At 48.0% G+C, this 13,609-nt stretch overlaps 1 protein-coding gene across 3 annotated transcripts in view; it reads left to right on the top strand.

The window, feature by feature from the left end:
• LHX2 (LIM homeobox 2) overlaps positions 1 to 13,142 on the top strand; it is a 31,012-nt gene extending 17,870 nt beyond the window's left edge. For all 3 annotated transcript variants that reach the window (XM_073224718.1, XM_017666177.3, XM_073224709.1), the window contains exons 4-5: positions 2,766 to 2,971; positions 12,253 to 13,142. In XM_073224718.1, the coding sequence (XP_073080819.1) occupies positions 2,766 to 2,971; positions 12,253 to 12,540 (494 nt within the window). In that variant the 3' untranslated portion in view covers positions 12,541 to 13,142. The remainder of the gene's footprint in view (positions 1 to 2,765; positions 2,972 to 12,252) is intronic.
• The last annotated feature ends 467 nt before the right edge of the window (positions 13,143 to 13,609 follow it).

The raw sequence follows: 13,609 nt of genomic DNA, 5'->3' as shown, positions 1-13,609 counted from the left end.
ATTATTCATGATTTTACGAGCTCTTTAGCTCCATTGAATCGGCCTAATTGAGAGGAAAAAAAAAAAAGGGAGAGAAAAGGCCTGGTCCTCCTCCTCCCCTCGGCCCCTCGCTCCTCTCCGGATCCGATCTTGGGGAATCTCGACCAGGTCCTGGGCATTGGGGGAGGGAGGAAGAGGACCTGGGGCACCCGCCAAATCGGGACCCAACGGCCACTTCTCCCGCCGCCCGTGCTTCCCCAGAGCAGCCTCCTGTCCCTGCTGCTGGCCAGCCTCAGCCTCCCTACCTCGGGCTGGCCCCTTTTCTGGCATCCCTCCTTTTCCCTCTATCCCCTTTTACCACTGCCTGGCCATTAAGGGATTCGGAATAGGTCTGCCTGCAGGGATGTGCTCTCCTTGAGACCCTGGGCTTCAATTCCTTAACCTGGACCCTCCACCACACATCTCCCCTATTTCTGGAACTTGCAGTCCCCTCAAGGCTCTTGCTGTGTCTCTTCTGATTTCTTTCTGTCTTTGTAGCATCTCTCCCATACTCCCCATCTCCACTGCTTTATTTTCCTCTGTCTCTTCTCTTTCCTTTTCTGGCTATGTCCATCTTCCCTCCCTACTTCCTCTCCTTTTCTCTCTCTTCATTCTCTCTGTCTTCTACCTCTGTCTCTTTCGCTTCTTTCCATCTCCCTCCCCCGAACTACTTCTCCCCACCTCAGCCACACTCAGGGCACGGCCCTTGGGGGCGTGGGGCACCGGTCCCAGTGGAGCTCATTAACAGCAGCAAGGCCCAGGCAGGGGCTGGGTGGAGGGCTGGACCCAGAGATTCCCTGTGGGGAGGCCTGCCCCACCCCCTGTGGAGCTGGAGACTGGGGGCCAGAAGAGGGTCGCTCCCTGCAGTGGGGGCAGGGCAGTTTCCATGGATCCCATTTGGAGTCATGCTCAGATCCCCTCTAAATGGCTGGATCACCCCATTCTTCACCTGGGCACTCTTAGTGGGGAACTTGGATGCCTGGCTGCTTGTGGGAAAGGGCCCTTAGAAGGTGTAGCCACTTGCTGACAGCTCCATGGTTAGGGACAGAACCTGCATCTTGGAAATTCTTACTGCAAAGGACTCCTCTCTACCTGAGCACAGGGAGAAGTAGGTCACCAGGAGAACAGAAGAATTTCTGAGGTAGTGTCACCAGATAAAATGCAGGGCACCCAGGTAAATTTTAATTTCAGGTAAACAACAAACACATTTTTAGTATAAGTGTATCCCATGCAATGTTTGAGTTAAATAAACAACAAATAATTTTTTAATATAGATGTATAACTTGCAATATTTGAATTTTAAGTACATAACAAATCAATTTTTAGCATAGGTATGTCCTGTGCAATATTTGAGACATACTTACATTTAAAAAATTGTTCAGTGTTTATCTGAAATTCAAATTTAACTGGAAGCCTGTGGGTTTTTTTTGCTAAATCTGGTGGCTCTATTATGGGCAGGTGATGGGAGCTTGAGATACAGTCCCAGTTTAGTGGGAATTAGTTACTCTCCTATGAGGTTTCCCCAAAGTAAGAACTTATGTGTGGGATGGCTTCAGATTCAATGAGGGGACCTTGGAGAGAGGTCCTGCATGTCCCCATCAGCCTCCAGGTTGCCCAGCAACTTTCTGAGGCCCAAGGTTTCCACCCCTGTTCCCCACCCTCAGTGCCTTTTAGGCATTGGCAGTTAGGCCCCTGCTGGGCACCTTCTGGATAGGGACAGGCTCCCCAAAGACTCATGCTTCATCTTTGCCTGCCTTTGTAGAAGGGAGCAGGACTGCAGTATTGAATTTAGGCTCAACCATTACCAGTGGTGGGGCTGTGTGCTTGTGGCTTCCTTTCCCTCAGGGTTAGCTTCCTCTTCTCTAAGGTGGGGTGAACAGCAGTAGCCACCCTTGGAGCAATAGTGATGCCTACTGATGTACAGAAAGCCAAGGCATACCCTATATGTCAAATACACGTTAATGAGAATCCCAAACATTGCTTCACCTCCCTGCCTCATGCACCCCATTTGTAAAACTGGGAAACAGCTGCTTCAGAGGGCAGTGGTGCAGATTAGACTACAAACTATGATTTCCAACCTTCAGCTCAGTGCCCAGAGCCGAGGGGTCTTGCAGTACTTCTGGGTGTGAGAATTGATGAGGGTGAAATCAGAGTGGAGAGATGTCAGTTATCAGCTTTAAGGTGCCTGTTCCAAAAACCGGGGGTGGGGAGACCAGACACAGCCCTCCTTAGGGATTGCAGGGGGAAAACAGGAAGACTGTGGGCCCCAGAGGCCCTGTGCTCCTGCATCCTCTGTCAAGTGACTTCCCACTATGAGCCTCAGTTTCAACATCTTTAAAAAGGGGGATATAATGCCTTGCTAATAGGGTTGATTGAGAATTCGATGGAAATGTGCAAGTAAAGCCCTTCAGCACATCAGCTGGAGTCAGATAAGCTATCAACAAGTTGTAGCTGTTACTGTAACATGATGGCTCAGAACGATTTTAGATTCCTAAAGCTAGGTTTGAATCCAGCATTTCCTAGGAGAGTGACTCTGGGCAGGTGACTCTCTCTGAGTCTCTAATTACCCTGTAAATCTATATAATGGGGATAATATCTCCATCTCAGGGGCAGAACACGCAGCCAGTATAGTTCTAGGTTAGAATTACTTGGTGGCGGGTGGATGGGGTGGGTGTGGACTAGGCAATGTGTGTGTGTTCAAAGGCAGGTTAGGAGGTTCACCTGCCCCCTCTGCGTCCCCTCCCCAGCGCTGAGCTGCAACGAGAATGACGCGGAGCACCTGGACCGCGACCAGCCGTACCCCAGCAGCCAGAAGACGAAGCGCATGCGCACCTCCTTCAAGCACCACCAGCTTCGGACCATGAAGTCTTACTTTGCCATTAACCACAACCCTGACGCTAAGGACTTGAAGCAGCTCGCGCAGAAGACGGGCCTCACCAAGCGGGTCCTCCAGGTCAGCTGGGGTCTGGGCTAGGGGTTGCGGGCATCTGCGGCAGCCAGGATTTGGGGTGGAAGTCCACAGCGGTGGTGTGCCTTGGAAGGACTTTCCCTTTCTCTTTCTTCTCTTTCTCCAACTCTTCAGTCTGTCTCAAGCTGTATGACAGTCTTTTTTCTAACTTAACGTCTACTGTCTCTTTCAATTTTTGTCTCACAATTTCTGTTTTGTGTATGTGTGTCCCTCCGACCTCTTTGTCTGCACACAGTCTCTTTTCTTTCTTGTAAACAATTCTTGGTTGCTGTTTATTACTCAAGTGACACTCAAGCATGTTCATTTTGTAAAAGGTTCAAGCATTTCAGATGCTTTTTCAGTCCTCCACCCACCTTGGCCCCTCATCCCAGGATGCATGTCTGAGGCAACTGCTGTTGAGCCCTTTGCTCCTTCTGCTTCTTGCTCCTCACTTGCTCTCTCTAGTTTCTCTTTCTTTCTGTCTCTAGATTTTTCTTCTTTGTTTCTCAGAAGCTCCCAGAAGCAAGGTTTGGGTGTGTGTCTGTGTGTGTGTGTGTGTTGGGGGAAGAGCCCTTGGGAGGGCCACGGGGGCTCTCCTGGGTCTGCCCAAAGGAATTTGAGAGTAGATGGGTGCCTTGGAAACTGGGCAGAATTGCACTTGTATGTGAGGGTGCTTTCTTGATAGAGAGAATCCAAAATTTTCATCATATTTCTGAAGGGTCTGTCCATCACCCCAAAGATATTAAGAACCCCCATTTGGGGACTCCCAGGCTTCTGCATGACCCAAACTTGTGGCAGAGCCTTGAGCCACCACTTCTCAAGTCGTCAGCTCCTCCTCTTACTCATTTTGAGGTCCCAAGCAAGTCACTTCAGTCCTCTGAGCCTGTTTCATGATGTGTAAAACAGACACAAGAAATTACCTATGCTGCAGGCTTTTTGGAGGAACATTGAGATGATGTAAGTGTCCACCGTGGTAGCTGGCACTTAACCGCTCAGTGGATGGTAGCTGCGCATCAATCAATTAGAATGAACGCTATTCTGGTCTCTGAACTTCAGTCCACCCCACCCCCACCCACACCCACACACACGCGTAAAATGATAACGTGGGAGAATATCTTCCTTTTTGGCAAGTTTTCAGCAGCTCCTCAGGACGTGTGATTGTAGGGAGAGCCACGCACATTTTGGGGTAAGAAAATCGAGAGAGATGGTGGTCTGACCATGAGGTCTCACAGCATGAGGGAAGGTGCTAGGATTCGAGTCCAGGCCCTTCTCACACACCCTCCAGCCCAAGTTCGTTGGAGACTGATGGCCGGTGCGGAGGGAAGCAACACCATGGTGTTGAGGGTGATGATGGTGGGCTGCTCAGCCGCCCAGAGTTTTCCTGCAAGTCTGTCAGAAAAAGAAAAGAAGCATTTTGGGGATGGCAGCAGTGGTGGGAAGGGACTGTGACGTGAGTGAAGGTCTTCAGATCTCTGGGGAGTTGGGAGTCGGGGCTCTCTGCCCTGCTTGCCCGCGTCTCTGCTTATTGAGAGAGGCTCTGGGTCAGCTTCGTCTTGCGGGCTTCGTGACGTGACCGAGGGAGGCGAGGGCCCGCCAATGGGACGCTGATGCGCCTTTCTGGGTCTGCCTCCAGCCGGCGCTCTGCGCCGGCCCCGCCCCTCCTATTTGGGTCCATTTTGCCGGAGGGTTCCTCTGGCCTGGACTCAAGCAGGGGCGGGGACAGTGCTGCGTCCTTGGGGTCTCGGCTCGCCCTCGTCCATTTTTCTCAGACTTCAATTTCTTGGGGTTAGTTCGGGGGACCCTCTTTGGCACCCCCTCCGTTCCTCAGCCCTGGGTGAACCAGTCGCCAGCCTCTTCTCTAGTTAGTAGGATGCTTTGACCCTTCCCGTGTCTGGATACCCTTCTGATGTGTGGGTGGAGGTGGTTCATGAATCAGCCCCTGGGAGCAGGCAGGCAGGAGTAAGAGCAGGGACACACTGTGGGGAAACTGGGTTCAGGAAGGTCTGGGTTCCCCTCTGCTGCTCATCTACTCACTGGCTGTGTGTCTTATGCTTGGACAAATTAGTTAATGTAGCTGAGCCATAGCTTTTTCATCTGTGAAGTTGGCACCATGAGGGCCCATACATCTATCTCCCAGTTATCCAGATTAAGTGAAAGAAAAAGTGCCCACAGTTGAGCCTGCATCTGGTTGAGGAGCCACTCTCTGCTGGCCTTAGTGAGGCAGGAGGCCTGGTTACCTGATTTAGGAGCACTCTGGATTTTTAGCATAGTTATTGTCCATCCTTTCATCTGACCAAACAGCTACTGACACCAGGCCCCAGGGACCCAGATATGAATGAACCAGAGTCCTGGCCCTGAAAAAGTTTCACCTAGTAGGTGTACTGACAGAACCACATTCAGTTTCCCCAGTGTGTCCAGTTGGGGGTGGGGAGGGGGTTCTTTGGGAGATGGGGGAGGAGCCAACCACCCTCTGTGTGAGGGAAGGCTCACCTGAGAGACCTGGGAGAGTGCCTGCCCTGCCCCCTCGTCCCCTAGAATCCTGAGCCAGGGCTGCTCACATCTGCCCCCATGGAGATTGTGCCCCTCCACCATGAGGACTCAGAAAAGCCCAGGGGCATGGGACTGGTTGAGGGAAAAAAGCGTGGACAGTTTTGGTGTGTCTCCTAATCAGTAAATGTTCGAGTGCTCTACTCCGTACCAGGCACTTGGAAAGGCCTGTGAAATACATTTGCTCCTTAAGTCCTCATTGTAGGGCATGATTCCTCCTCCCCCACTGTACAGAGGAGAACATTGAGGCCCAAATGATTTCCACTTGCCCCATGTCACACTTTGCTAGTAAGGAGCAGAGCTGGATCCACACCCAGGCGGCCTGTCTGATCAATGGGCATCGCTCTTTCTCTTCCAAGCCAACCCAGCAGTGACTGCCTTTGAGTGTGAGTATCATCATTTTAGTACCTACGTATGTTATTGTTTCTGGCAGGAGGAGCAGTCATACCAGTAAGGCACACTAGACCACTGTTCTCCCACCTCCCAGAACTCCACATCTCCTGCACAAATCCTTAATATTCCCTAACAGAATAGCTGGTGGTAATAATGCAGTAGTTTGCAAAACAGTATCTTTCCAACCACGCATTCACCTCACCTTATACTTCCTGGCCCATTTTACAGATGAGAAGCTTAAGAACTAGTGAGATGAAGTGATTTGCTCAAAGCTAGGCATTGATAGCATGGGGCTCTCTCCCAGGTGTCCTGACTGCTGATAGGCCATTAGCAGTCAGGGAGATGAGGGAGAAGGGATGGGAGCAGTTTTGGGTAAGGTAGCTGGTGATGTGGCTTTGGAAGGTAACAGACTGGTTCAGATCTTTTCTGACTTAACAGCAGGGTGATCCAGGCACTTTTAATTTCTCTCTGAGCCCAGTTCCTTATCTGCGAAACAAAGATAATAATAGTTTGTACCTTGAGGATTCTTGAGGATTGAGACAATGAATAGGACGACTCCAGCATGGTGCCTGCTGGTACAAAGTAGATACCCATGAAATGGTTCCTCATCCTTTGTCTACACCAGCTTAATGGAACTGGGTGTTGGGTGCCCCCTGCAGGCTGTGGCCCACCTCAACCCTTCAGAGAGAGTGCATGGCCGGGGCAGGCGAGGTGGAGGCTTCACTCCTAAAGAGGATGGGGGGGGTGTGTGTGTGCGTGCGTGCGTGCGTGTGTGTAGGGAGTTCTAGGTTGTTACTGAGTCTCTAATGCATAAGCGCCACCAGCGTGGTAGGCCTGGGATTTAGAATCAGCTGATGTGAGCTCCAGACTCAACTGTCCCACTTATTCTCTATGTGATGCAAGAGATGTAGCTTCTCTGAGCCTCAGTGGCCTCAGCTGTAAATGGGGATGATAATAATACTTCACTAGGTCATTGCAAGGAACAAATGAAATGACAAAGTGTATATTAGGGACTTTATATATATGTATTAGGGGTTTTATAAAGTATGTATTAGGGACTCAATGTGTGTTAATCTTACACATTTACCTAGGAGAGTTCAATCTACCAACCTTTTGCACATATTTAAAAAATTAATTATCTTCATTTGCCAGTGGGGAAGCTGGGGTTCAGGGAGACTAGGATTCTTGCCAAGTTTCACAGCTAGTAAGTGATCGGTCTGATTCCAAAGCTCTTTCCAATAGAGCACAGTGTAGGGACTGTGATTCCCACCCCAATCTTGGATCTAGGGGCAGAATGCAGCAGCACAGATGGGAGAGAAGGGAAGTAGCAGGTCACAGATGCCATGTCTTGGTAGGAAAGCAGGAATCCTGTTGTAAATCCCTGAGTGCATAAAAAGTGCTAGAAATCATCTTCATCAGCAGCATGACAACCGCAGTACTCACTTTCTGTCAGTGGGCAAGGTGACCTGGAGACGGATTGCCTCTTGGACAGAGGTCCATTAAGGCATTAAGCTTTGTAAAGGCTTGGAGACCTTAGCACATAGCCTCTCTGAGTTGCCTCTTTTCCTTCCTGGGGAAAGGTCAGGAAGACAGAATATTAAGAAGTTCTGGGCTTGGGGAGTGGGGAGGAGAGCTCATTGGTCTGGGTGGTGAAGGTCTTCTTAGGGGTTCCTGATGTGACTTTGAAGGGAAATACATTTTAAACACCAACAGTTTAAAAACACCCTTCATATGACTGGTTGGTCGTCATTAACCCATATGAGAACTCAGAAACCAAGAATGCTAGCTTTCCTCTGTCCACTCACTTATTTAACACATATGCTGACCTTCTTCCACATCCGGGCAGGGCATGAGGCCCTGAAGATTCAGTGGTGACCCCAACAGTGAGCAGTGAACAGCCACTGCTGAAACATGCCATCCAGAAGGGAGACAAATTTGTGCAACCAGGTGTTTTATAAATAACTAAAATGGGGATAAGACTAATTTCTATATTTTTCTGTGTATTTAAGATATCTCATAATAAAAATATCTTTTAGATGATTCCAGGGCCAACTAAGTTTGGTAAATGCTAAAGACTGACTATGTCTTTCTCTTGGAGATCAGAGCACGTTAGTGTTACTAAAGGCACTGAGAAATCCTGAATAGATTTAATTTTGTCTAACATTTCCCACATTTATTTAAGTACAGAACCCTTATTGAACTCTTGACAGAAATAAAATAGAAGTGGTAGGAAGGAAAAACAGAGGTACAATTAGAGTATATAACACAGGGATGTGATCTGGTGCAGGATGTAGTCAGGAATGGCTTTCCTGATGAGGTGAGGTTCATGCTAGGGCCAGTCACTTCCTTTCTGTGAGCCTCAGCTTCCCCTTATATAAAATGGGGAGAGTGAGCATTGTTATGTCTGTCATTTGCACAGGGCTATGGGGAGTGTCCATAGATGATTTGGCCCAAATCTCATTTAAAAGAGAGGATCCTGAAGCCCAAAGAGGTGGAGTGACTCGTCCAAGGCCCCACAGCAAAGTAGTTGCAGTCCTAGAGCTGGAACCAAGGGTTCATGATGTCTAGTCCAGTGCTTGTTATTTTTGGTTCTTTAAAAAAAACTTTAAAAATTTTTATAAAATAATAGAACGGCTATACAGACAGGTTAGAAAAATAGGGGGAAAAATTACCCATGTAAGAGAACCTGAAGCCAACATTTCAAGTGTGCAGTGTACAGGTTAAGTAAGTAAGGGCATGGATCCCAGCCTGCTAGGATTCACATCTCAGCTTTACCTCCTTGACTGGGCTCTGTGCCTCTGTCTCCTCACCTGGCAATAACATCGGGCCTACCTTGTACGCCTTCAAGTGAGTTAGTATGTGTAAAGTGCTTAGAACTTTGCTTAGACAATACCCGGCACTTCATGAGTGAATAATACTTGTTAGTCTTTTCTTTATGAAGTTGCAATACCAGAGGATGTAATTTTTAAATTCTTTTTATTCTCACATAACATTTGTCACAAGACATTTCTACTGCACTTGCATGGAGTGACAGTGTCGTGAGGTTCACTTGTCTACTCTGACCAGACACTTTGGATACAGCCATTAGTTTGACATTACAGAAAAAGAGCTGCAGTGGACATATTTGGGCAGGAAGATTTTGCCTTTTGACTGGTTTCCTTAGTGACCCAGGAGGGGATTTGTGATGCAAATTGGGGTTCCCACTGGGTATTCTGGTCCCCTGGATGGGAGAACCCTGAGGAAGGGTATTCTTCCCCAGCCTGCAGGGCCAGTTGGTGCCTGAGGCTGGGGCACATAACTGTGGGCTTTCTCATCCACCAGGGTCTGACTGGGGATCCCCCGTGCACCAGGGTAAGCCACTTCTGCTGATGAAGAGGGAGGGCTGTCAGTGTAAGATAATGGGTGGGTGGATGGAACAGATCATTTCCTTCCTTGTTCCCACTGCCCTAAAATCCCAGCCTGTGAGAACCCCAAGAGGCTATAGAGATTGTGTGGTATGTTCCAACCCTCTTGTTGTACAGGTAGGGAAACTGAGGCATACCCAGAGGTAAAGGGCTAGCACAAGATCACTGGGCTGGTCAGTAGCAGACCCAGATCTGGAAGATACATCCAGTGCTCTTTCCAAGGCACCACAGTTGCTTCTGTGTTTATTCACTCATTCATTCATTCCCTTCACTTGCTGACTCATTCAAGATCATGTGGTAGAGAGAGCCTTGACTTTTTATGGCAGACAACCCTGGATTCTTGGATTCTAATACTAGCTTGGCCTCTGTGTGACCTTGGGCAAGTGACCTAACCTCTCTGAGCCTGTCTGGTTTTAAATCTATAAAATGGGGATAAGGTGACACCTCCCCTTACTTGGCTTATCACATAGCCTGTGAGTGTGCCCATTAGAGGTGGCATGATGCCTGGCATATTGAGGTCTGTTAATGTCATCTGCTATTATTACTGGTAACTCAGTGCATGTGACTGAGTCTTAATCTTTGCTAGTCCCTGTGCTGTGTCCCCAGGACACAAAGATGACTTAGGGTTCCTGCCCCAAAAACTGCTTGGGAGTGGGCTTTTGGAGTATCTGAGAGAGAATTCTGCTGAGGCCCTCCTTAAGGCAAAGAACAGACCCAACACAAAGGCCTTCAGCAGCCGGCTGTCAGTTGAGCTGTTGATTTTCATCCACCAGATTCCAGGGCCTCAAATCCAGTAAAGCAAAGGCAGTTGTGGAAGATGGTGTCATTGTTTACAGACCACTGTTAGGGGCAACGCTGGAGAAATAGCAAACAGCTGACAGTTAACTGGTTCCAGCCCTTCCCAAGGGCTTGGAGCCCCAGATTGATGGGCAACGCACCACCCCCGTGGGCTCCCCGCTACTGCTTGGAGAGTCAGATACACAGTGTGTGACCAGGACAATGGGAAGAGGTGGCTTTGGCCTTCCTTGCTCTCAATGTGCCATGAGTCTTTGTGGAAGTCGCTTCCTCTCTCTGAGGGCCTCTGAGAGCTTTCTCCATCCATTTCTCCATCAGCCATTTCCTGGGCTAGGCAGACCAGAGTCCCACCTCCACAGATTTCTGCAGCCTGGGAAGGGAAGGACCCCCTACCACAAGAAGAGCACATGGAGGGTGGTCTTAGAAGCACTGTACTTATTTGCAAACCTCCAGAAGAGGTGAAGGGCTTGCTTTGTGTGGAAAGCCCGGGGAAAGTGTGCTTTCTTCCTGAGAAGACCCAGTGTGCTGGGGAGAAAGCTTTGTTTCTGACTTCACGGGGACGCTATCTCCCTCCTTGTTCCAGGATTCTTTCAGCTGTTCTTTTGATTGAGCCCAAATTGTATCAGGTCACCAAAAAGGCAGGTTGGAGGGCACAGGCCCCTGTAGCTGGGGCTAGACCCCAGGGGAAGGGAGCTCCAGGAGTTGGCCTTCCCACCCTGTCTGAGACACTGGGAAGACAGGCAGATGCAGACACATCTGGAAATATGCAACTGGACACCCCAGAATCTATAGAATTCCCCAAGGCCCTTTGTTTTATGGGGAGGCTTCTGGCGGGTGTTTACTTTGCACAAAGGGAAGTGAAGGGGCCCTGCCTTTTGGGCTTTTTTTCTTTGGGAGATACAACCCTCCATCCCCAACAGTGGCCTGGATTTCCTAAGCCTCTCTCAAAGTACTTTGATGACCTCGGGGTACAGCCAGACCCTCTGTGCAGTTAGGAGAGCAGGCATACTAGCTGGGGGAGGTGGTGCTGTGTAGATAAGTTTCTATGCTTGTCTTCATGAGTGTGTACAGACTCGCGTGCAGAGGTATGAGTGCAAAGGTATGTGTGTGTCTGCTCAAGGAGAATTGAAAGTAAACCTTCGTTCTCCCTTTGGTCTTCTTTTCATAACAAGCTCAATCCTAACTCTGTAGCTCAGTCCGCCTCCCTCATAAATGATACTGGCACCCGGCAGGTTGGGAGAGGGATTCTGTAAGTCACAACCTCCCTGGTTTTGTTTTACTCAGGCAGCCGTTCCCACCCTGCCCACCCTCTGCTCTGAGACCTGAAACCCGTGGGCCTAGGGTACCCCGTGGCTTCTCCAATGGATGGTGCTGGAGGCTAGGTTCCGTATCTTTTTCTTCCTCTTAGTAACTCTTTACTGACTGATCCCTATGTGTTTTTTACGCCATCCTAGTATTTCTCAGACTTACTGACCAGGAAACACAAAATTGTACCAACAAGAACTTCTGGGACCTATTGCCTGCTTAAAGGTGATTCCCAAAAACAACAAATCTCTCAACCTTTGTGAGAAATGATCAAGATTTGGTTTGTGTACATCTTCCAGAACAGTGCTGTCCAATAGCAATGCAATGTGAGCCACAAACGTAATTTTACACTTTAAAGTTTTTTAGTAGCCACATTCAGAATGCAAAAAGGAGCTGGTAAAATTAAGAATGCATTTTGTTTAGCTCAGTATCTCTAAAATATTATCATTTCAACAAGCAACCAGTATAAAAATAATTATTGAGATATTTTACTTTTAATTTTTCCCCACGCTAAGTCTTCAACTCTATTGTATGTTTTCACCTACAAACTGAAATGCTAGTCGCATTTCAAGTGATCAGCGGCCATACGTGGCTAGAGGCTGCGATATTGCAGAGTGTAGCTCAGCTCTGGGACCTTCTAACTGAAAGGGAAACCAGTAATAGCCAACTAGAGAAAAGGAAATTTTTATTTTATTAAGAACAAAATATTGCCAGTATGACTTTTAACTCCCCCAAAATACTGATTAGTACCTCTGAGTTCAACAGTCGGTTGGGGGAATGTGCTGCTGTTCTCGTGTCCCTGCTTGCCTTCTCCTAACCAGGCCTTCCCTTTTGACCCACTAGGTTTGGTTTCAGAATGCCCGGGCCAAGTTCAGGCGCAACCTTTTACGGCAGGAAAACACGGGCGTGGACAAGTCCACGGAGGCGGCGCTGCAGACGGGGACACCATCGGGGCCAGCCTCGGAGCTCTCCAATGCCTCGCTCAGCCCCTCCAGCACGCCCACCACCCTCACAGACTTGACTAGTCCCACCCTGCCAACTGTGACATCCGTCTTAACTTCTGTGCCTGGCAACCTGGAGGGCCATGAGCCTCACAGCCCCTCACAAACGACTCTTACCAACCTTTTCTAATGACTCGCACCCCCCCTGCCCCACAATTTCTTTAAAAAAGAAATTATCTTTAGTTGAATTCCAAGTGTATTTTAAAATAGAGGCTTTGAGCAACTAACTAACCACATTTTAGGATCTCGCCTGGAAACAGAGAAAGAAAATAATTGTGTGTCCGGCTAATGCAGCGGGTGTGGGCTGAGGAATTACTTGGAAGATCGATCTGCAACACAACATTTGTGTCACTGTACAGTTTTGTGGACTGAGCGAGGAAAAACAACAAATAATTTAAGTTGGCTAGAGCTTCTGTATTTTCAAAGACTGCCACGTGCCTTAGGAATACTGTTTTATCTCCATACTTTGGATGACTTGTTTTTTTCTCCCACTTTTTCTCTCTGTATATTTATGACCAGAGCAAAATGTAAAAAAACAAAAAACAAAAAAAACCAACAAAAAAAACCCCAGTTTGTTACTTTGAATAGTCCCAAAAAGAAAAAAGAAAAAAAAAAAGGAAAAAATCAAACCCCCTCCAACAGTTGCTTTGTTGTTTTAGAATTTTAAGGTGGAAGTCTGTTCAAATATCAGAATTTGTAAAATCTAACCAGTAATAAAACCACTTATTGAAACTAGTTGGTGCTGCTGCTGTTTAGTTGGGTGTGACATTCACAGGATTGAGAGCCTTAACTGAAGTCTTATTGAAACTAGTTGGTGCTGCTGCTGTTTAGTTGGGTGTGACATTCACAGGATTGAGAGCCTTAACTGAAGTCCAGAGATAAATTCCAGGGTCTTCCCTTATTTATCTATAATACTTGTTTATAATAACTGATACATATTAACATGCATGGGCTCCTCTTCTGTGCTGGACTTTGGGCTGCTTGTCAAGACCTACAGATGAAGTCAATACAGTTCTTGCCCTCGAGGAACTTAAGAGTGGAGGCAGAGAGGGACAAGAGATAATCTTGTGAGATGTGCTAAGTGGAAGATATGTGAGCAAAATACGTTTAATTAATTCATTGGCTCTTTCAAATACTAAATAAGCATGCCTTGCTGGATACAGAGGTCAGACGTTACCACACCTGCCTTTTCTGCTCTT

The sequence above is a fragment of the Manis javanica genome, chromosome 2 (assembly GCF_040802235.1).
Source record: "Manis javanica isolate MJ-LG chromosome 2, MJ_LKY, whole genome shotgun sequence".
NCBI lineage: Eukaryota > Metazoa > Chordata > Mammalia > Pholidota > Manidae > Manis > Manis javanica.
Note: the sequence above shows the minus strand (reverse complement) of the source record. Positions and strands in the feature narration are given on the sequence as shown.